Below are 22,908 nucleotides of genomic sequence, written 5' to 3'. Positions count from 1 at the left end.
GCCGCTAATAAAACACAGCTTAAACAATTTTGGTATTGCGTTCTGTTCTTTATCAGTAACATCTGATAGGCAGAAAAAAGCTCATTCAGTTTCAATTGGAGTCTATAGCAGTGGTGCTTGATAATTCTCTCACTCGTACTCGCTCTCTCTCGCTCTTTTCGTAGTGCATGAAAATGCGACTTTCGTCCTAGGCGCTCGTTCATTCTTATTCGGTCTTTTGAAGGAATCAGTCGCATTCTGAATCCATCGGACGTTGACGAAAATAATTCTAAATCGCAGTGCTTAAAGCAATACGGATATACTGAAAAAGTTCTTCATTTTGTGCTTACAGTGAAAACAGTTAAACTACAAAAAAAAAACATCGAGTCACGCAAAAGTAAATGCAAATAGTGTTAAGTTGAAAAGTGAATTTAAAGTTTGTCAAATTAGACAATAAAACATATGTATGTACGTGAATAAAAACTGCTCAGACAGACTCCCGCATAATTACTTCGTCAACTCCCAGAGGAGTTTAGCGGCCGCAAAAATCGATAAAAATTTTACATAGAGGCGCATACACATGTATGTACACACACACACATTTGCATAACTTATGTATACAAGCGGGTACGGGAAGAAGGTAGCACAAGAAGTAGGAGCAGCAGCAGAAGCCTCAGATTACAGTGCCGTACATATAATTAGAACCCCCTTTTTTTTGGTAAATTGGTTCGCGTTGTTGAAGCTATTTATAAAAATCAACCTGCCAAGCGAATATCAATTGTGCTATGATGTGACTCCGAGTGATTACTTAATGCTTCTCCAAATTGATGGCCGGCGGTGTGACAAAAAGGCAAAAGCAAAGCTCTCTCCCTTCCTTACGTCCGTCCTGCCGCAAGTCTCCTGCTCTTGTCGTTGGCTGAACTGAAGTTGTGTGTGTGCTCTCTATGCCTGCGATTGTGTATGTGTGTTTATGTGCTTTCAGCAGTTGTATGTTTATGCCGCTCCCACCCCTTTTGCGCTGCTCAATCGTTTTACTGCTTATTTGCTGCGCTGCGTTGTACGCTTCGCTTGACTATTTATTTATTTTTTTTTGTTCTCGCTTACGGATTCTTTGCACGCGACGTCGACGACGACGATAAGTATACATATGTAGTGTATGTAGAGCTTGTTTTGCTATCTTTTTTATACTTACCATGTGCGCGCCAAAGCCGCGTTCCAGAACAGGCAGCCAAGCAACCTACTCTCCACTCAACGCTACTCTGCTCTACTGCTCCGCTTCAAGGTCAGTGTAAGGTTAGGTCTCTGCAATTGCCATGGCAGTGATTTTGATATTGAGGCTGCTGCTGCTGCCACTGCGCGTTGGTCGTCGACGCTGCTGCTGCTGCCAGTTGTCAGTGTTGTTGGTGTTGTAGTTATTATTATTGGCATGGCGTTGCTGTTGTTGTTTTATATGGGGGCTGGTGCTCAGCTACCGTAATGGACACACACAAACTAGTGTGCGAGTGTGCGTGCGTATCCTTCGTCAAGCATTTTGACATTCTCTTGTGGGATTCCATTCTCAATTTAATTTGTTTTTCATGACTTCTCACAGCCTCCCACTGCGTCGGCAGCGACGCCAACTTCGACTGCGGTTTGTGTACGTGACGTGGGCGTCAAAATGTCGCCACTGTATATATGTGTGTTTATGTGTGGGTGGGTGTGTTTGTATAGGGGTGTGCAAAATAATGTGTGAAAGCTTCTGTGTGTTTGCCTTTTCTACGTCACAGCTGCGAGCTGAACTTTGGCATTCAACTAAGTATGTATGCGTGTATCCTTATGTATTCCTATGTATGTACATCTCGCTCTTCCTTCCCGAGCTGTGCGTTTGCCAGCATCACTGCCTGCCCCGTTCTCTCGTGCTCTCTTCACATAAGCTTGCGATTATGTAAGCCACACACACTCATTGTTGTATATTTCTTTTCTAGTTCTTTTCACGCTATTAAAAAGCATTCGCAAAGTGCACTTCAATTGAAAGGATAACAGTGTTGTCATTGTTATACAGCAATTTGGCTTAAGAGAGAGCTTAGGCAACAATTTCCCCACTAAGCTTTCTTATCAGCTTGTGGCAATTTAATTGACATTTTCATTGCCAGCTTATACTATTTAGGCTGGGAATTGTAATGAATTAAATAACAGGTTAATTCGACTAATTAGTACACTAATTAATATAGTAAAGTGAAACCTTGTCAATTTCGAAAGTAGAAGAAATACTATTATTATATACAGGTGTTGAAAGGCCCCATTTAACATTTAACGATTAGCATTTCAATTAGTAAATCAAGTAACGAGATGTGGGTTGCGATTTGAGACAGAAATTTGATATACGATATTCCATCAGACAGGCGCCGTCAATGTCACGTAGTCTGTGGTCAGTCAGTGATTTTTCCAGCGGAAAATTGCGTCGTTGGCGCTAAGGGAAATGGGAGTAAACTAATGCAGTGCAATGAAATGCATCTGCATAAGATAACAACAAATTGTTATTATGCATTTTGTTTGTGATTGTGTTTTATTTGCTATTTGTTGAATTGCTGATTGAGGTGCATTTTGTTGACGACAATTTCCTTAATTGTCATTTACGGTGCATTTAATGCCCTTTGATTTATATGGCATTATGTTCTCCATAATGCGTCAGCAAACTGACCGACCAAGGCATCTGACTGATATTGTATAACAATGGGATCGCTTTGATCGATTGCCAGTTGCCTAGGATTAAGAACCAACAAGTTTGAATGCTAACGAAACGTATGCTCGACTTTGGGATACTCCCAACAAGCTATTTAGATTATATTTATTATAGAGTATATAACATTTTGGCAATTTAGCTTTTAAATTACGATCGCTATTCAGTGTTTCTTAGATTTATAACTTAAGAACTATATATTTCCGAAATTTCTTAACTCTACCTCTTATAGTGTTTAAGTTCAATGAGTTGACTATACTGACTAGTCATTTTAAGTTGCAGAAATCATCACGTGAAAAGTGTTCGATTTTTAGTAAACAAAATTATAAAATTAAATACTCCTGAAATGCATGTCATGGATTTGTCTTATTCTGCTTGACCAAATAGAAATACCCCTTAATTGAATGGTTACCGGGTATAAGAAACGCACTGATAAGCGAACCACGCAGTGTTGTCTTGCAATTGCATGCAAGGAAATTGAATCGTCTTGGTTCTATATGTTGTCGTCACTTGCATCACGTGACGTAAGCAGGCGAGGTTGCTCCACTTACGCAATTAAAACAATAACAAATAACACATGAGGAGGTGAGGTGAAGGCACTGAAACCTGCCCCAAGGCTGTGCAATTGATGAGACTTACCACAAACGGGAGCCAAACCTGGAATGCAAATGCAATGCGAGAAAATTGCGACGTTTCTTTATTATCTACTCGACTGCCAACTGCGGTCTCCATTCATCTAATTGGCGGGCGCATCATGCAGGGGTGAAGAGAGCCCCTTGACATACCGGGACCGCACCTTAGCCAGGGCCTGAGCTATAAATAGCAGCGGCATGTTATATTATCTGGACAAAACCGATCCGAGTAGGTGCAGTCATTGAATATCGCATGATATAGCACTGAAAGAAATTGAAGAGAACTCGACAAATACTTAGTATAGTATTATTTCTTATTTTATATATATTTTTTTATCTCTTTTCTTTTATAAACAATAAGTAAATTGTATAATTAATATTAAATTAATAGAAATGACAGTTTTCCAATTAGCCCTTCTATTATATATGTATAATATAATATAACATCTTATCAGTTGCTTGGATTTATCTATAGGATAGATCAAGGCGACTTAAGGCTAAATTATTTTCGTGATTGAACATGATATTGAATAGGTTAACTATCATAAATATTTACATTTCAAATCACAATTTTCTTGGTATTCCATTACTTTCTTAACCAGCTGTTTTTTTTCGTATCGTATTAAAATTATATTTTTCTATGCAATGTAACTAGTGTCAATTAAATTATATTTAGTATGAATTGCGAAATGTAATTCCCTCGCATAGGAATTTCAGATTTATTTTGAAAACCAGTTGTTACACTGTAAATATAGTCTGGTTGAGGAATTCTACTGAAAGTATGAAACTAACCCTGGCAAATAAATTCCATACCTTCAAGGCAACTTTCAAAGCTTAATTGAAACCCAAACCGACTTGCAACTGCTTTCACTGTAGCCAATTAAACCCAACGGGGTCTGTGCGATAATGAAAACAAATTGTTACTATTTTTAAATATTGTGGATTTGCGCCTAATTGGCGCAATCTCTATGTTCCCTTCCGCCTCTAAGTTTGCACAGCTGCTGACTGCAAAGTGCACAAACTGCAGGCAAGTGTAACAAAAAACAAATCTAAGTACACTCATATATAATCGGTATTCCTCGGTATATAACCAGACTCAATAAAATTCACGACTACTTGAAATACGCGTCCGATAAGAAGCGGTAGCAATACTAACAATCAACGAGTCAGATAATGCACATTTTATGAAATCGTATCGTAAATAGTTCAAAATCGAAATCTTAGATTTACGATACTCAAATTACGATGGGGGAGAATAAAAGGATGTATATTTTTACTATGGGGAGGGAGAAACACGAAACTTGCACGCAATAAACAAATTGTGTTTATCCGAAATTGATACTCGGATTTCGTTGTACACAAAATTCCTGGGGAAGGTTATTGAAACTTGTTGCGCTTTCTCGTAATCGTAATCATCGTAGTCGTAATCGCAACGTTTGTTTACATTATAAAAATACATAGAAATGTGCGTGTGTGTGTGTGTGTACACTCTGTATATATCATAGGCCAGATAAATATAGACTAAATATTGGTCGGGCCTGGGACTTTGAACCGACGCAGCACTGGAAGTGCCTCCCGCCTCTCTTCCTCTCTCTCTCTCTCTCTCTCTCAGCCAGTGTCAGATTTTTATATCTGTGCATTTTGTTTGTTCTATCAGATCTCTTTGCCCATGTCGGCGTCTTATACTTTGTGTATTTTCCCGAAGATTCAAATATTTGTGCAGCGATTTTGTTGCATTGTCGCCTCTCTATTGCTTATTTCGGTACATACTTTCCATGCTATTTTTATACCCTTTAACCATAGGGTAGAAGGGTATTATAACTTTGTGTCGGCAGGAAATGTATGTAACAGGTAGAAGGAGTCATCTCCGACCCTATAAGGAATATATATTCTTGATCAGCGTCAACAGCCGAGACGATCTAGCCATGTCCGTCTGTACGTCTGGCTGTCTGTCCTTATGAACACCTAGATCTCAGAGACTATAAGAGATAGAGCTATAATTTTTTTTCGACAGTATTTGTTATGTTTGCACGCAGATCAAGTTTGTTTCAAATGTTTGCCACGCCCACTTCTCCCCCCATAAATTATCAAAAATCGAATAACAAGCGTAATTTTAGAGCGAGAGCTGCGAATTTTGGTATATAAAATAACAATTATAGTAATTATGATTCCTGATTTGGTTGCGATCAGATAAAAATTGTCCAAGTTATTAAAGAAATACTTTTGTATGGGCAAAAACGCCTACTTACTTGGGCTAGCAATTTGGTATATTGTGCAGTCTATGGTATATTTTGAATGTTGTACTATATCGATATACAAAATATACCATTTGGATTATTTTTCGAATTTTTGTATTATTGTTTTTGTGGCATATTTTGAGAATACCGCAATATTTTGCTTTTATTCAAAATGGGTATCGGGTATCTCACAGTCGAGCACACTCGACACTTGTTTTTTTATCGAGTTTTTTGTTGTTGAATAATAGAAAACATCATTCCGCGGACACGTGATAGATTTTTCATTTCGAGAATCTATTTTAGAGTCATCTCTTATGGCATGTACTATATGACGGAGCTAGATTATGCTCTTTGTTTTTGGCCTTCTTAAAATAGAATTTATGCGTGGTCGTTCGGAATTATGTAAGGGACTTTCAATTCTGTCAAAAAATTATAATAGAATTTGCAGCTACAATCTTGATATGCGAGTAAAGTACTCGTTTTATTCCGGGAGCTCATTTAATTAAATTTTATTACTTTTTTTTATTTTAGAACTTAATGCGTAATTGGGGTGAACGGATGCCGCTGCTGCTTTTGTGAATAATATCTCAGGCACTTGAAATTTTGTTAAACTTTTCCATAGCGCACTCTCGCTTCGTGCTCAGGGGGTACGAAGTATAGGGGTCCGACCTACATCACATCCATGGCACACGCGCTCCAGCAAACTGTTATCACTCGACTCGACTCATTCATAACATTTTTATTTTTATTTATAGATGATATACAGCTTCAGCTGTTCGTATCACGCTACAAAATCGTGTGTATTTTCTTTTTTTATTACGACCATTATCAAATTGCAAATCTATGATGACTCTTTTTTGTTCAACTTCCAAATTGGACGCAAATCAATCTTTCAGCTAAATTCCTGGCTATCGCGATTGATTGCGCACTTTGCCAACGAGTTCAGTGTGCCAAAAAACCCGTCGTAGGGTCTTATCGGAGACAAAGGTGTGCCAAAACAAATTATGAATTAAGCATTGCAATTGCAAATCGCACATCCCGACTTACACATACCCTGTAAACACATTATTACTATCAGCTTTTCAGCTACTTTCTTGATTTCACAGTGATAGTTTATCATAAACTGTTCGCGTTATGCTACGAGGTAAAAAGCTAATGTGTGGCACTCCTGACTCCTCCTCAGCTGCAGACACTCGCCAACCACATGTTTAACGCCTGATACCCCCAAGCAGACCCCCCCTCCCGAATAGAAACACGCAAAAAGCACACTTGGGGAGTATATTATCGCTTTAGAATTTTGGCTTCACCAAACCGGTCTGCGTCTGTTTATAGTCGTAGGTATGTCTCTCTTTTGCCCTCTCTCTCTTTGTGTCGCTCTCTTTGCCACTCTCTCTCGATTGTCTGGAGTGTATATTTCACCAATGTGTCACCGTCTTGCGTCTCCGTCTTCCGCCGACCTTGTGACAACGCAACGCAACGTGACGTAGTCTGTTCGCAGATAAGTCGGGGATCGTTCTCTTGCCGGCCGGCTGGGACTTTGACCAATTTAAACTGCATGTATAATTCATATTTGAGTCTGTATGTGTATGTACTCGTATGTATATGCTGTGTCTGACTGTTTTATGGTACAACAGATTACGTATCGGTCTCTCGGGGGCGGGGGCGGGGGAAACACGATGATTCTACGCGTGTTTTCAGCGGATCGCTGAACTTGGCCGACACGTCGCTTATCAGAGCCAAATCATGTGTGTGGATTGATTGATTAATTTGTGCAGCATTCATAAACACGGGACCTCTGGCTATAGATAAGTCTCCAAACTAAATCGCTCTCCCGTGCTCCAATTATTGCCATTTCATTCTTTCACTTTAATGAGGGGCGCGTGTCATGGAAAATTTTGTGTGCCATTTTTTTGATTACTTTTTCTTTTGGTTTGCGAAATTCTGATAGGTGACAAACAAATTTGCATTTTGTTAAAAATAAAATGCGACGAATATTATCGTCAAATTCTTAATTCCTATATATAGAATTGTTCCATTCGAATATCATATGAAAAACTCAAAGGAATTGCATTTTGTTTTCGTCTATTTATTTAGATCTGAGGTTGATGGACCCAGGGAGACAAATGGTTGACAGATTTTTTGCTGTCCACATAAATATGCACATATAGTTTATTTGCGTCATTGACTTTGCGAATACAATATTACGAGTACATAATATAATCCCTTCTCCGAACAGGAACTTTTCGTTTGAAACAAACAAATAATGATTATTTATTTTCTGAATAAGCTGTAAATATTTTATTTTGCTGTTGTTAAATATTGCTGTTATTTTACCTTAAAATATGCATTTAACGTGCCTGTTGTTGCGCTTGATTTTCACATTCACACAAACTGAACTTCTCACATATTTGGAATTGTTGTTGTTGTCGGTTTTTGTGTGACTGTGTGTGGGGGCATTTTGTTGATACTCGTTTTGTAAGTACTTTTTATGTACTCTTAATTAAACCGTATATTGGAATTCAAATTCGAAATGCACTTGTTGCGCTCGTAAAGAGCACTCGCAATATAGCAATTATAAATATATATAAACAAGTATTTCACGATTGTAAATGATAACGTTAATGTTCCTACTTCGATAAAGGCGCCAGCAAACCAAAACCAACAACTATGTAAGAGCGAGACCCCCTTCGATGATATTGATGATTAATTATGAACTTGCATGTGTGAGTGTGTGTATGTGTGAGTGGGTCGATTGAACTGAACTATCTTCTGTGCTATATATGGAGTAATTGAATCAATATTGCCAATATTGAGTCAAGTGCACATTTATTTTACGCAGCAAATTTTGCAGCGTCTGCTGCAGCCGCGAATATTAATGTTCGATAAGTCAGAAGAGCAGAAACCAATGCACAAAACGCCGACGCCTATAGAAAGGGTGTTAGAGCGAGTGAGAGCAATAAGTTCAAGGAAAAGCAAATAAACTTGCAAATGCAATAACAAGCCATAGGAATAAATCTCTCACTAGCATCCGCAAAAGGGTGTGCGAGAGAACGCCAAAAAAGAGTGAGAGAATGAACGCAGATCGTTGCTCCGCTGGCGCTCTCCCGTGCTGCGATGTGCGCTGCGCTGCTCTGCTTAGGGGTTAGACATGACTGCGCTGCGCTGTTGGAGCTCATTCGCTTGTGAGCAGCCGTCAGTGTCGCGTGTGCCCCAAAAAGCGCTCTGCTAGAGGAACCCCATAAACGTTGAGGCAAGCAGAAAAGTGTTTTATGTGTGTGTGTGTGTACGTGTGCGTGTGCAAATATAGTGCAAAGTGAAAAGCGGTTGTAATACAAAATTTGCTTTATCTCAAGTGCAACACAATTTTTCAACACGTTGTAAATTCAATTTGTTATTTTTTTTTCTCCCTCTCTCTCTCTACAGCAAAAAGAAAAACATCAGAGTTTTACTGTGCTAATTAAACTGTGTTAAACCAATCAGCAAGTGCAAGTGAAATAATAAAAAAGCAAAGTCAAAAACTAATAAACAAATACTATTACAACAAGTACTGAACAGCAAAAGCGAAAAGTTTAAGCAAGTGCAACGGTAATTGCGTATAATGGCACCAATAATCACTGACAATTGCGAATTTGAATGTGCAACAAGTGTTGATAGCAGCATCAACAACAGCAACGATAATACTAACTTTGAAAACGATATCGATATCGATAACTTTGCCAGCAACGCACAGTCATCGAATGTGTCCAATTTGAGCGAAGTGCAGCAAGCTGATGTTGATGACCACGATGGAGAGGAGCAGCAGCAGCAGCAGCAGATGCCATGGGAGGCACCTGGCAAACAGGGACTCTACGATCCCCAGAACGAGCATGAGGCATGCGGCGTTGGCTTCATTGTGGCCATCGATGGCAAACGCTCTCACAAGGTAAGTTTCCAGACTGGAAATGAACTCAAGAGCTACTTTCTATTTTCTATTTCAATTCCTTGTGTACAGATTCTACGTGATGCCCAGACCCTGTCAGAACGGATGAATCATCGAGGCGCTTGCGCCTGTGACAATGACACTGGCGATGGCGCTGGTGTCTTGGCTTCCATTCCGCACGGACTCTATGCCAAGGCTCTGTAAGTTCATCAGCTCTCATCGTGCTCACAACACACAAACATACATACACACAAACACATTTACAGTTGGCAGTGTGACAACTCTGCCTGGTGCCATTGATGAATGGTTTACACGGCGCACAATCGCGACATCGCCGCGATCTCGTGCGCAACGTCTATAAAAATAGTTTAAAGCTGTCTATTAGCATTTGTGCCCTTGCCCAATTCAAGGGTAGCTCAGCTATCGCCCTCCCTTGACAGACCTGAGCGCGCTTCGTTCTTGTGAGATATATCTTATCTTTTATTTTTAGAAAAAAAGCAACCAAATGTGCACAGCACGTTTTGATTAGCTTTAAATTAAATTTCGTGAATAGAGTTCCTATCAGTTTTATTATCTCAAATGTGAACTTTGGCCTTCAGAAGAATTTCCATTGGTTTTTGCAAATCCCGCAGATTATTTTCAAGATATAAATCTTATTTTAATACGTAACAAAAATTTATTGCAAAGTTGCAATTTATATATGAGTTTCCTTCTTTTATTAATCTACTATTTAAAAGTCTGATAAGCAAACTTTTGAATGAAAGTCAGAGACTAGTTTTATTGTTGACTTCTCTTGCAAGTAATTTTATACGATTGTGTAGTGCATTTCACCTTCGTTGTATTCTCAAATTTGCATTTCTTAAATCATTTTGTTGTTTATTTACATCTCTTGTTTGAACATGTGCATTTGCCACCGCGTTTCGCCGCTTCATTGGCTCGGTCTCGACACAAAAAAAAAAGAATGAAAAAATAGACAAGTAGATGAAATAATACCAGATACAAAGATCAGGCGAGAGCACGTCAAAAATAGTCTGCCAAAATGAGGCACATCCTCTAACCGTAAAATACTACTACTTCCAACTGTAACCAGAATAAACTGAAAATCCGTGTATGCAATTTTCGCTCAATATTTGGCACAAATTATTTTCGAAACGTTCGTCACGCTTCTCCACATAATAAATTGCGATTGGGGTATAGAAAGTGCGAAGAGGAGGGGCAGTGGTAATAGTTGTTGTAGGTAATTACTTTGATGCAAATTGTTCCAATTGTATTCCATTATATTCTTTCACAGAAGAGCGCGAAATGGAAAAACACGACAAGGTCTAACAATTATGACACATGCATAATAACAAGCCCGAAAGCGCAACTTTTTATACGATAAATATATACTACATATTCGTATATCGTATAATACGTAGTTCCCAGATAAAATCTGGATTTTATGAACTTTAAAGTTCATTTTACAAAGTCATGAGTGTGTTGTATTATACTCGTAAAGATTAGATATAAAAGCGAAATGAAAGTGATTTGACGGAACGCCAGATTTAGCCAGATTATAAAGTAATAACACGAAAAGTGTTTAATAGCCCCAACATTATATAGATATAACTACTGTTTTGCGTTCTATTATAAAGTTGAGGTAGTTTATTAACACTTTCATTATCGCAGTGTTGTTTCGTTATTTGCATACAAACTCGAGGTATAGTTATATTTTACAGAGAAGCGCTACCTCAATAATGCCTAATAAAAACACGTCACGTTGTAAATCGTGTTTAATTAGCGCCTAGCTAGACTAGACCAGACATCGGCCTCTGATTGATATGTTCAAATTCTTTTTGACGTCGTGTCGCACGCCTAAAATTAAAAAAAGAAGAAAATAACAAAAAAAAACTTGTGAAATACTCGAAATACGCGTCGAAATTCGCACTTGTCACGCACGTGCCGAGTGATTGAGATTATGCGAAAGAGAAAGATTGCAAGAGCGAGGGGAGAGAGCTATTAGAAATGTAGAGCAACAGGTTTCCTAATGCCAAGTTCAAGAAACGCATGGGTTTCTATATACATCAACAACATATTGCGAAATCAAAACCCCCACGACGTAGTAATAAAAGCTCGCATTTCTTTGTATATAATATACCCTCTAGAAATGTTTAGAAACGGGGTAGCTACATTCAAGTTGCTAATTATAAGTCTAATTTAAGTTAAGATGCTAATCAGTCGCATATATTTACATATAGTTATATTTCCTTCTGACTGTTACGCTCTTTGCTACCAGCAAATGTCTCAAAAAAGCCTCTCCAGGGTCTCTCTAGGTTGATCACAACCGAAACCTCTCTGCTTACATGTTCACTTAAGTAATGCGCGTTTGAATGACAATCGGACGAGTGTCTACCACAATTGAACAGACGCATGAAGCGTCTGTGGGAAACGATGGGGACGAGGGCAGCGTGTAGACTGGCAGCTGTTGATGTCGGGGAGCAACAACAGTTCCCCTAGTTAGGTTACCTTATCAGCATCTGGTGTTTCGTCATATTCTTGACGCCACAAAAGCAAATGGAATTTGCGAATGAATCAAGTTGAATTGAATGGCAAAACGCTTAACAGCAATTCACAAACGAATCCCGCGCCAATTTTAATAGTCAAACTGCGAAAAATAGTTGAGTAAATTCCTATAAATGACAATATATTTGTATATATCGAACTGTATAATAGGGAAGTAAAGCCAATAATAAGAATTTGAAGTCATAGTAATATTAACAGTCGTAAAAGTCATAATTTTTTTGTAGTAGACTGTTAAATTCATTAAAATTTTGTTTTTGGAATACTCAGAATTTAATTAATTTTAATTTATATCAAGTTTTTATCAGTGTAGTTGAGTCTTTTTCCAAATTGACACTAATTGAACTGATGGTAGAAAAAAAACTCATAGTAATGTAGTCAAACTTTTGGCAGAAACGAATAGGAAATATTCTTCCATTGAGAAGGTAATGATCTCAATCTATATAAATCTTTTGGTTGTCAACTTTTACGAACACACACATAAATTTCTCTCAGTGCCCATGACGTATTTCCTCAATGATAACCTCTTAAATGTCTTTTTCCCCACAGCGCCGAGCAGGGTATAACCTTGCCGGAGTTGGGTAACTATGCCACGGGCATTTTCTACTTGGACGTGGCTCAGCACTCCTCCGCCGAGGCGGAGTTCAATGTGCTGGCCAAGAGTCTGGGCCTGACTGTCCTGACATGGCGCACAGTGCCATCGAATCAGCAGGCGATTGGCGTCGTTGCACGCAAATCGGAGCCACTGTCGCGTCAGGTGTTTGTGCTACGCCCCGAGGAACTCGATGAGAAGGCTTTCGAACGTCAGGTGTTTGTGCTGCGCAAGCGGGCAAGTCACGAGCTAACCAAGCCGGGTAGACGCTTCTATATCTGCTCGTTGTCGGATCGCACGGTTGTGTACAAGGGTCTGTTCACCTCCGATCAGCTGTGGGACTACTATACGGATCTGAAGAATCCACAGTTTGAAACCTACATGGCATTGGTGCACACTCGCTTCTCGACGAACACCTTTCCCAGCTGGGAGAGGGCTCATCCTCTGCGTGTGCTGGCCCACAATGGCGAGATTAATACGCTGCGTGGCAATGTGAATCTGATGAAGGCTCGCGAGGGCGTCATGCAGTCCGAACTCTTTGGCGATCAACTCAAGAAACTCTACCCGGTGGTCGAGCCCAATCTCTCCGATTCCGGTTCGTTCGATTGTGTGCTGGAGTTCATCACGATGGCTAGCGATCGATCGCTGCCCGAATCCGTGATGACCATGGTGCCAGAGGCTTGGCAGAATGATCGCACCATGCCCCAGGAGAAGCGGGACTTTTATCAATGGGCCGCTTGTGTAATGGAGCCCTGGGATGGTCCTGCTCTGATCAGTTTCACCGATGGACGTTACATCGGTGCTGTCCTCGATAGGAATGGCTTGCGTCCGTCACGTTTCTATGTGACCAAGGAAAATGTGCTGGTCATGGCCTCTGAGGTAGGTGTCTATGATGTGGATCCCTCACAGGTGACGCTCAAGAGTCGCCTCAAGCCTGGCCGCATGTTGCTCGTCGACACCAAGGAGCAGAAGCTCATTCAGGACATTGAACTGAAGGCGCAGATCGCCAAGTCGCGTCCCCATTCCGACTGGCTTCAGCAGAAGGTGAGTTATCCAATTGCGGATTAGACCAAGCCTTAGACACACCTTCCAGGTACACACTGAGCACTTCACCCAAATACCAAAATTATATTCAAAATTTGTTCCTGTTTAACCACTGTAATCTCTCTGTAATTTGTCCATTTCTCTACCATGCTCACAATGTAACCTCTCTGTGGATTGATCCAGATGGTGAGTCGACGTTAGACGGTTAGACGTCTTTAGTCGTTGATGTTTTGCGTTCAGTTCGTTTGGCATGCCCTTTATGAATAACCTTTCTATATTCAGTACTAATCTCTAGTATTTATCTTGTTGTTCAGATCACTCTGGATGAAATCCGTAATGCCAACGTACTCAACACTCCCGAAGAGGAGCCGCCAAAGGCACCTGCCTCGCAGCGCGGCATCTTTGATCCACGTCTCTCGCTCTTTGGCTACACCACGGAGACGGTCAACATGCTTCTCATACCGATGTTTAAGAACAAGTAAGTAAGCTGAAGTTAAGAGTGTTAGACACCATAATCTGCTGACAACTATTCCTGGCTTAATCGATTAGAATTCAAATTAAGTTTAAGAAATTAAATAGCTTATTAAGAAGCGGAAGTTATTTCCGTAGTTTGTAAAATCAATAAGCTAACGATAAGCTAACGTTATATACAAATTATCAGCTATTACTCTTTCTGAAGATAAGAAATCAGCCCCTTATTAACATTCCAGGGACTCTGCTTAACTAAACCACTTTCTTTTTCCCCAATTACAGAAAGGAGGCCCTCGGCTCGATGGGCAACGATGCACCGCTGGCCTGTCTGTCCACATTCCAGCCCATTCCCTATGAGTACTTCAAGCAGCTGTTCGCCCAAGTGACGAACCCACCAATCGATCCATTCCGTGAGAAGGTTGTCATGTCCATGCAATGCCCCCTCGGCCCAGAGGCAAACCTGTTGCAGCCATCGGCCCAGCAGGTGCATCGCATTTGGCTCTCCAATCCCATACTGAGCATTCCAGATACCCAGCTGCTCAAGCGCAACACGCATCGCGGCTGGAAGACCAAGGTGCTGGACATTACATTCCAGTACAGCGATGGCTATCGTGGCTATCTCGACTGCATCGATCGCATCTGTCGCGAGGGCTCCCAGGCCGCTCAGGCTGGCTATCAGCTGCTCGTAATTTCGGATCGTGCCGCGGGCACCAATGAACGTTGCGCTGTCTCTGCACTGCTGGCTTTGGGTGCACTGCATCATCATTTGATTGAGACGCTGCAGCGCATGAAGGTCGGCATCATTGTGGAGACGGCCGAGGCACGTGAAGTACATCACGTTTGTGTCCTGCTCGGCTACGGTGCCGACGCAATTTGTCCCTATTTGGCCTTCGAATTGGCCCAGGCGCTGCGTGATGATGGCGTCATTGGTGGCGAGGTGACCAACAAGCAGATCTACAATGCCTACGCCCAGGCCATTGATACGGGCATTGCCAAAGTCATGGCCAAGATGGGCATCAGCACGCTGCAGTCGTACAAGAGTGCCCAGATCTTTGAGGCTGTTGGCCTGGGCAACGAATTGATTGACAAGTGCTTCCGCGGCACCCAGAGTCGCATTGGCGGCGTTACTCTTGAGATTTTGGCCAAGGAAGGCTTGGAACGTTTCCAGCTCACCTATGGCAAAGTGTCGCCAGACACACGCATCTTGCGCAATCCCGGACAGTATCACTGGCGTCATGGCGGCGAGGCGCATATCAATGAGCCCTCTTCCATTGGCAGTCTGCAGGAGGCGGCCGTGAACAAGAACCTCGGCGCTTTCGAGGCTTTCAAGAAGACTACACTGGACAGCGTGAAGAAGTGTGCGCTGCGTGGTCAACTTGAATTTGTCACGGATCGTCAAAAGATCGATTTGTCCGAGGTGGAACCGGCTAGCGAAATTGTTAAGCGGTAAGTAAAGATGTTGCTCCTCTTCAAAAGTTGATCATTTCATCAATGTCTTGATCTTTAGTTTCGCTACTGGCGCCATGAGCTTTGGCAGTATTTCTCTGGAGGCGCATCAGACGCTCTCCATCACTATGAATCGCATTGGCGGCAAGAGCAACACTGGCGAGGGCGGTGAGGACTCTGATCGTTATCTGAGTAAGTGACTCAATTTATGCTGATCTTCACACCCAAATCTAATCTTCGCTATTTCCCACCTGTGTTGTAGATCAAGATCCCAACAACAGCCGTCGTTCGGCCATCAAACAGGTGGCTTCGGGTCGCTTTGGCGTCACCGCCTCCTATCTGGCCAACGCTGACGATCTGCAGATCAAGATGGCCCAGGGCGCCAAGCCTGGAGAGGGTGGTGAGCTGCCTGGTTACAAGGTGACCAAGGACATTGCCAAAACACGTAAATCAGTGCCCGGAGTCGGTTTGATTTCGCCACCACCCCATCACGATATCTACTCCATTGAGGATTTGGCCGAGCTGATCTACGATCTGAAGTGCTCCAATCCCAATGCACGCATTAGCGTCAAGCTCGTCTCTGAAGTGGGCGTTGGTGTAGTTGCCTCCGGCGTTGCCAAGGTAAGAAGAGAGTTGTATTTGATTTAGACTGCCTGCTAACGGAATGTAATTTTCATCTGCAGGGCAAAGCCGAGCACATTGTCATCTCTGGGCACGATGGCGGCACTGGCGCCAGCTCCTGGACGGGCATTAAGAACGCCGGTTTGCCATGGGAATTGGGAGTTGCTGAGACGCATCAAGTGTTGGTGTTGAATAATCTACGCTCGAGGTAAGTGAACAATCATATCCCCTCAACGCATTCCTGTCCCATGTTCCCTCCCCACCTGTCTCTTGTTACTAATCATGAACGAAACATATTACCGAAGAGAGCGCCTGGTCTGTAGCCAGATGACAGCGTTGGAAGAACGCTCGATTGCACGATCGATTAATCGAAAGAAGCGCTGGATATAAGGACAAATGACAATGGCTGTGAATGCTGCGAATCATCTGTAAAATGAATGAATACCGATCATTTAAGATCGTTAAATAGCTTGATTGCTTACACACTCAATGCTGTCAGTCGTCCCACGTCACACGCTCAAATTAGACAATGACAATGAATATGAATCGATAACCGATAACGCAGCAATCGATCACTCACTTTACACGCACGATCGTCGCGGCGCGCAGTGCTCCATTCGTAATTCTTCTCATTACATTGTCTTGCCGACTGAATCTTTGAATTAACATTGCATTCCTTTCTATGTCTTCCCCCTCAACCCCGTCAACCTCATCAATGGAACCACAGAGTGATCGTTCAGGCGGATGGACAGCTGCGCACGGGCTTCGATGTCGTTGTGGCTGCTTTGCTGGGCGCTGACGAATTTGGCTTCAGCACAGCTCCATTGATTGTCATGGGTAAGTGGAGGAACAACGAATGTTCGAATATACTCCTAATACATTTTTGCTTTTAGGCTGCACCATGATGCGCAAGTGTCATCTGAACACCTGTCCAGTGGGCATTGCTACACAGGATCCGGTGCTGCGCAAGAAGTTCACTGGCAAACCTGAACATGTCATCAATTTCTTCTTCATGTTGGCCGAGGATGTAAGTGATCTTGCTTGAAATTTGCTTAACTATCCTCACTTAAACCAATCTTCCCCTCTCTTTCTCTCTCTCTCTTAGATCCGTCAAATCATGGCCAACCTGGGCATTCGCAAGTTCCAGGACCTGATTGGACGTACCGATCTGCTGAAGATTGCCAGCCAACGCGAGGCCAAGGCCAGCAATTTGGACCTCAAGTTGCTGCTGCAACCGGCTCTCGAGCTGCGTCCTGGCACCAATATTGTGGGTGGCTCTGTCAAGCAGGACTTCCAGCTGGAGAAGCGTGCTGACAACAAGCTAATTGCTCAGGCTCAGCGCATCTTTAGCGGCGCCGAGGACAACATCGCTATCCAGATGACCATCCATAACGAAGAGCGCGCCTTCGGCTCCACGCTCAGCTATCACATTGCCTGCAAATATGGCGAGGCAGGTTTGCCTCAGGGCAAAAACATTGACATCTCGTTGGAGGGTTCGGCTGGCCAGAGTTTCTGCGCTTTCCTCGCTCGTGGCGTAAACGTGACGCTCAAGGGTGATGCCAACGATTATGTGGGCAAGGGTCTGTGTGGTGGCAATGTGGTCATCACACCGCAGGACACAGCTCCCTTCGAGTCGCACCTCAACGTTATTGTGGGTAATGTGTGCCTCTATGGCGCCACCGAGGGAACCGCCTTTTTCCGTGGCATTGCCGCCGAGCGTTTCTGTGTGCGCAACTCCGGTGTCACCGCTGTCGTCGAGGGTGTGGGCGATCATGGTTGCGAGTACATGACTGGCGGCTTGGTTGTCATCCTGGGCTTGACTGGACGCAATTTCGCGGCTGGCATGTCCGGTGGCATTGCCTATGTCTATGACATTGACGGTTCGTTCAAGCCCAAGGTGAATCCGGAGTCGGTGGAGCTGCTGCCATTGCAGCTGCCGGAGGATGTTGCTGTTGTAAAGCAACTACTTGGCGATTTCATTGCCAAGACCGACTCGAAGGTGGCCAAGGAACTGTTGGCCAACTGGGCGCAGGCACAGGGCAAGTTCGTCAAGGTCTTCCCCTACGAATACCAGAAGGCGCTCAAGGATTTGGCCGAGCAGCAGGAGGTGGAGCAGCCCGTTAAGGTTGCCGCCATTGAGAATGGCAACGGCAAGCACGAGCCGCATATCAAGGACATCGAGGAGGCCATCCAGGATGTTGCCCTCGAGCAGAAGCGTGCCGATCGTGTGCTCGACAAGACACGTGGCTTTGTCAAATACAAGCGTGAGGCGGCCCCCTACCGCGATGCCGGCGAGCGTCAGCAGGACTGGAACGAAGTGTACAACTTCCCGCATGTGCGCAAGAACCTCAAGGTGCAAGCGGCCCGCTGCATGGAGTGCGGTGTTCCCTTCTGTCAGTCCAACTCCACGGGCTGCCCACTGGGCAACATCATTCCCAAGTGGAACGATCTCGTCTTCCACGGCGAGTGGCAAGAGGCACTGCGTCAGCTGTTGCAGACCAACAATTTCCCCGAGTTCACGGGACGCGTCTGTCCCGCTCCCTGTGAGGGCTCTTGTGTGCTTGGCATCTCGGAGCCGGCAGTGACCATTAAGAACATCGAATGCGCCATCATCGATCATGCTTTCGAGCAGGGTTGGATCAAACCCGAGATACCCGAGACCCGCACCGGCAAACGTGTCGCTATTGTTGGCTCTGGTCCCTCGGGACTGGCAGCTGCCCAGCAGTTGAATCGTGCTGGACACTTTGTGACGGTCTTTGAGCGCAATGATCGCGTGGGTGGTCTGCTGCAGTATGGCATTCCCACTATGAAGCTGTCCAAGGATGTGGTCAAGCGACGTGTGGATCTCATGGCCGACGAGGGCATCGAGTTCCGCACCAATGTGCACATTGGCAAGGACACCAGTGCCGAGAAGCTGGTCGAAGGGTGAGTTGAACTCGAGTGCACCTCTTTTTTTCGATGCTAATCTGCTGCAAACTCTTTTACAGTTTCGATGCCGTTCTGCTGACCACAGGCTCCACATGGCCACGTGATTTACCGTTGGCCAATCGCGATCTGCAGGGCATTCACTTTGCCATGGAGTTCCTTGAGGCACAGCAGAAGAAGCAACTGGGCGGCAAAAAGGAAATTATTTCCGCTGAAGGCAAGGATGTCATCATCATTGGTGGCGGCGACACCGGTTGCGATTGCATTGCCACATCGTTGCGTCAGGGTGCCAAGAGCATCACAACCTTTGAGATCTTGCCAGAGCCACCACTAAAGCGTGCCGATGACAACCCATGGCCACAATGGCCCAAGGTGTTCCGTGTGGACTATGGTCATGAGGAGGTGCGTCTCAAGTGGGGCAAGGATCCACGACAATACTGCACCACCACCAAAGAGTTTGTGGGCGAGAATGGTCACATCAAGGGCGTCAATACCGTTGAGGTTGAATGGACCAAGACGGAGACTGGACAATGGCGCATGCAGGAAGTTGCGGGATCGGAGAAATACTTTGCTGCTGATCTGATACTGCTTGCCATGGGCTTCTTGGGACCGGAGAAGACGGTGCCCCAAGAGCTGGGACTAGAGCTCGATCCTCGTGGCAACATCAAGGCCTGCAATGGACAGTATGGCACCTCAAATAGCAAGGTCTTTGCAGCGGGCGGTAAGTTTACGAAAGGGAACTTAGTTCGTGTTGGAAACTCATGCTTATTATTCTTACAGATTGCCGGCGTGGCCAATCGCTGGTCGTTTGGGCCATCACCGAGGGTCGCCAGGCAGCACGTCAAGTGGATTCCTATCTGACCGGCCATCCCAGCGGTCTGCCAGGACCTGGAGGCGTTATTGATCCCTCTGGAAACAGGGCTTAAGTACCTGACAAGATGATAATGGTTGGATGTGGGGAGTCTGTCTGTGTGCGTGCGTTGTCGTCCTTAGCATATAGCGAAATTCATGTGTTTTCTCGCTCGGAAAACCAATTTGCAATTTGTGATTCTTATTTTCCCGATTTTAGATTAGTTAACACTAAACACTAAAAAAAAGACTTGAGTTTTTTACACTATTAAACACGTTTTCCTTTTGGTTTTATTTTTGATTGCGACGCGCCACGCCCACAAGGCACTGCTGGCGATGCCCTCCAATAATGTGAGAGAGAGACAGAGAGTCAATTAAGAGTGCAAAAAGAATGTTTAAGAAGACCCAAAAACTGTTTTGGGAGTTAAACAAATATCCAAAATTCAAGGACAATAACTAGAAATTAACCGTTGCTGAGTTGCGAAACAAAGAAAAAAAAAAAAACAAAATCTAAGAAAGTTATATCAATTAGTAGTTACGCATTTGTGTTCAATTTAGATGTTGTACTTATTTGATTTGTGTTCTTTGTAAAATTGGTATGCTGAATTCCCGATTATTGAAGAATTAATAATTGGAATATGTGTAATTACAACCACTGAACAAATACGTATGTAATAATCTCAGTCTATATCGAATTGCATTTGTAGATGTTGTTTCGTTTTTTGAGCTACAACTGACTCGTTAATTGCAAAAGTACCTACTACTATTTACAATATGCATATAAATTATTGGTATTTTTAAAAGCCACAAGTTATATAAATGTCCCTTTGGCAAGCTACCACTATGAACATAAATAAATATATATGTTTATGCATTACAATATATACACACACCCAAACTATATACCTTCTATATACAAGCATATATATATGTAAAATAAATTGGTGAAGAGTATTAAATATATTATTCAAGTGTTACAAGCAAAACAAAAAATACAATTCAAAGAGCTTTTTATTGCGCGCCGAAATCAGCTTACTAACGAAAAGTTCGTTGCTACAAAACCTCACAACTCTGCTATTGACGAAGTGTTTGCTGCTATATCACATCGATGCTTATCGATATGTGTCAAGTGTTGACAAATCAGTCGTATATCGATATAGTGTGTTGTCAGTGTGTACATACGAAACGCCGCATAAAACAACATTTCTTTTCGCCATAGGGCAGCACTGTGCGTCTTTCGCACGCGTATTTTTGTGCAGATTTTGTGTGGAAATTCATAGTTATTTGTTGTGAAAATAGTGAAAAACAACAATAATCATGGCGCAATTCGATCTAACACGTATCAATTGTCAGTATTTGGACAGACATTTGACTTTTCCACTGCTGGAGTTTTTGTGCGGCAAGGAGGTTAGAAAATCTTGATTGCTTCGTGTCACCGTCATCATCACAAATGGCAAATTTCATTTATACATTATGTATGGTGTATTTTATAGATCTACAACCAACAAGAGCTGTTGGAGTACATTTTGGATACGGTAAACAAGACGAACATGATTGATTACACCATGGATACGCGCAAGCGTCTTAATCTCAGCCAGGAGATGCCGGAGGAGCTGGTGCAGCGCAAGGCCGAGGTGTTGGCCACTCTGAAGCAGCTGCAGAACGAAGTGGCGCCTATCATGAAGGCCACCGACATTCTCAAGAACGGTGAGAGCATGAAGGATTCGAAGACCTTTGTGAATGCCCTGCAAAAGGATTACAACTTCAAGGTGGAGCATCTCGAGAGCGCCTACAAATTGGCCAAATATTTGTACGAGTGCGGCAACTACCAGGAGTCCACTTCGTATCTGTATTTCTGTCTCATTGTCATGTCGCCCAATGATAAGGTGAGTTGTAGTTTACATTTATACATCATCGCGATTCGATGACTAAAGTTGTTTCTTTTTGTAGAACTATCTGAATGTGTTGTGGGGCAAATTGGCCGCCGAGATTTTGACTCTCAACTGGAACACTGCTCTGGAGGATTTGACACGCCTGCGTGATTACATCGATAGCGCCAACTTCTCGACCATTCAAGCGCTGCAACAGCGCACCTGGCTCATCCACTGGTCAGTGCTTGTCTTCTTCAACCATCCCAAGGGACGCGACCTCATCATCGAGATGTTCTTGTATAAGCCACTGTACCTCAACGCCATTCAGACCATGTGCCCACACATTATGCGTTACTTGGCCACCGCTGTTGTCATCAATCGCACACGTCGCAATGCGCTGAAGGATCTGATCAAGGTGATTCAACAGGAGTCTTACACGTATCGCGATCCCATCACCGAGTTCCTCGAGTGCCTCTATGTGAACTTTGACTTTGAGGGCGCCCGTTTGAAGTTGCACGAGTGCCAGACGGTCATCTTCAATGATTTCTTCATTGTTGCCTGCCTCAATGAATTTGTCGAGGATGCACGTTTGATGATCTTCGAAACATTCTGTCGCATCCATCAGTGCATCACAATCAGCATGCTGGCCGATAAGCTGAACATGAAGCCCAACGAGGCCGAGTGCTGGATTGTTAACCTTATCCGCAACGCACGTTTGAATGCCAAGATTGACTCGAAGTTGGGACATGTGGTGATGGGCACACAACCGTTGAGTCCATACCAGCAGCTGGTGGAGAAGATTGACTCGCTGTCGATGCGTTCGGAGCATTTGGCGGGTCTGATTGAGCGCAAGAGCAAACAAAAGAATCAAGAATCGATCGACTCCTGGAAGTACTACTAAGCCTTTATAAGATTATTCAACACTTTTTGTATCCAATCGAGTAGAAGACAGTCAATAGATGCCAACGTGCATTGCAATTATTGTAAACCACAACCACAGTCAAATGGCGCGAATAAAACAACATCTTCATTCGCAAAAAATTG

At 43.2% G+C, this 22,908-nt stretch overlaps 2 protein-coding genes across 3 annotated transcripts; both read left to right on the top strand.

The window, feature by feature from the left end:
• The first annotated feature begins 211 nt into the window (after positions 1-211).
• Positions 212-20,268, top strand: LOC117571121 (uncharacterized). Of its 2 annotated transcripts, XM_034253121.2 has the most exons (14): positions 222-376; positions 8,991-9,489; positions 9,559-9,686; positions 12,595-13,681; positions 13,996-14,159; positions 14,435-15,598; positions 15,660-15,790; positions 15,861-16,219; positions 16,282-16,427; positions 16,947-17,056; positions 17,113-17,246; positions 17,325-19,144; positions 19,207-19,865; positions 19,925-20,268. In XM_034253121.2, exons 2-14 carry the CDS (start codon positions 9,166-9,168, stop codon positions 20,068-20,070), a joined length of 6,372 nt encoding a protein of 2,123 aa, XP_034109012.1. In that variant the 5' UTR covers positions 222-376; positions 8,991-9,165; the 3' UTR covers positions 20,071-20,268. The 2 variants fall into 2 exon arrangements, 1 of the variants encoding a protein (XP_034109012.1); XR_007955020.1 differs by lacking the exons at positions 17,113-17,246; positions 17,325-19,144; positions 19,207-19,865; positions 19,925-20,268 and adding an exon at positions 16,525-16,838 and having other exon boundaries at positions 212-376; positions 16,947-17,057.
• A 923-nt stretch (positions 20,269-21,191) lies between these two features.
• LOC117571134 (eukaryotic translation initiation factor 3 subunit E) lies at positions 21,192-22,905 on the top strand. Its single transcript, XM_034253136.2, has 3 exons — positions 21,192-21,400; positions 21,487-21,879; positions 21,944-22,905. The coding sequence occupies exons 1-3, from the start codon at positions 21,311-21,313 to the stop codon at positions 22,763-22,765; spliced, it is 1,305 nt and encodes a 434-aa protein (XP_034109027.1). The 5' UTR covers positions 21,192-21,310; the 3' UTR covers positions 22,766-22,905.
• Positions 22,906-22,908: the final 3 nt, after the last annotated feature.

Source organism: Drosophila albomicans, chromosome 3 (genome assembly GCF_009650485.2).
Source record: "Drosophila albomicans strain 15112-1751.03 chromosome 3, ASM965048v2, whole genome shotgun sequence".
In the NCBI taxonomy this organism is placed as follows: domain Eukaryota; kingdom Metazoa; phylum Arthropoda; class Insecta; order Diptera; family Drosophilidae; genus Drosophila; species Drosophila albomicans.
This window is presented reverse-complemented; position numbering and strand designations above follow the sequence as displayed.

What these genes read in the sequence shown, in the direction of transcription:
- LOC117571121 (XM_034253121.2), top strand. Translation starts at nt 9,166, where the DNA reads ATGGCACCAATAATCACTGACAATTGCGAATTTGAATGTGCAACAAGT. An exon ending in TTGAATAATCTACGCTCGAG is followed by an intron (nt 16,428 to 16,946) that starts GTAAGTGAACAA and finishes ATGGAACCACAG; the next exon opens with AGTGATCGTTCAGGCGGATG. An exon ending in CAAGGTCTTTGCAGCGGGCG is followed by an intron (nt 19,866 to 19,924) that starts GTAAGTTTACGA and finishes TTATTCTTACAG; the next exon opens with ATTGCCGGCGTGGCCAATCG.
- LOC117571134 (XM_034253136.2), top strand. Translation starts at nt 21,311, where the DNA reads ATGGCGCAATTCGATCTAACACGTATCAATTGTCAGTATTTGGACAGA. An exon ending in AGTTTTTGTGCGGCAAGGAG is followed by an intron (nt 21,401 to 21,486) that starts GTTAGAAAATCT and finishes TGTATTTTATAG; the next exon opens with ATCTACAACCAACAAGAGCT. An exon ending in TCATGTCGCCCAATGATAAG is followed by an intron (nt 21,880 to 21,943) that starts GTGAGTTGTAGT and finishes TTCTTTTTGTAG; the next exon opens with AACTATCTGAATGTGTTGTG.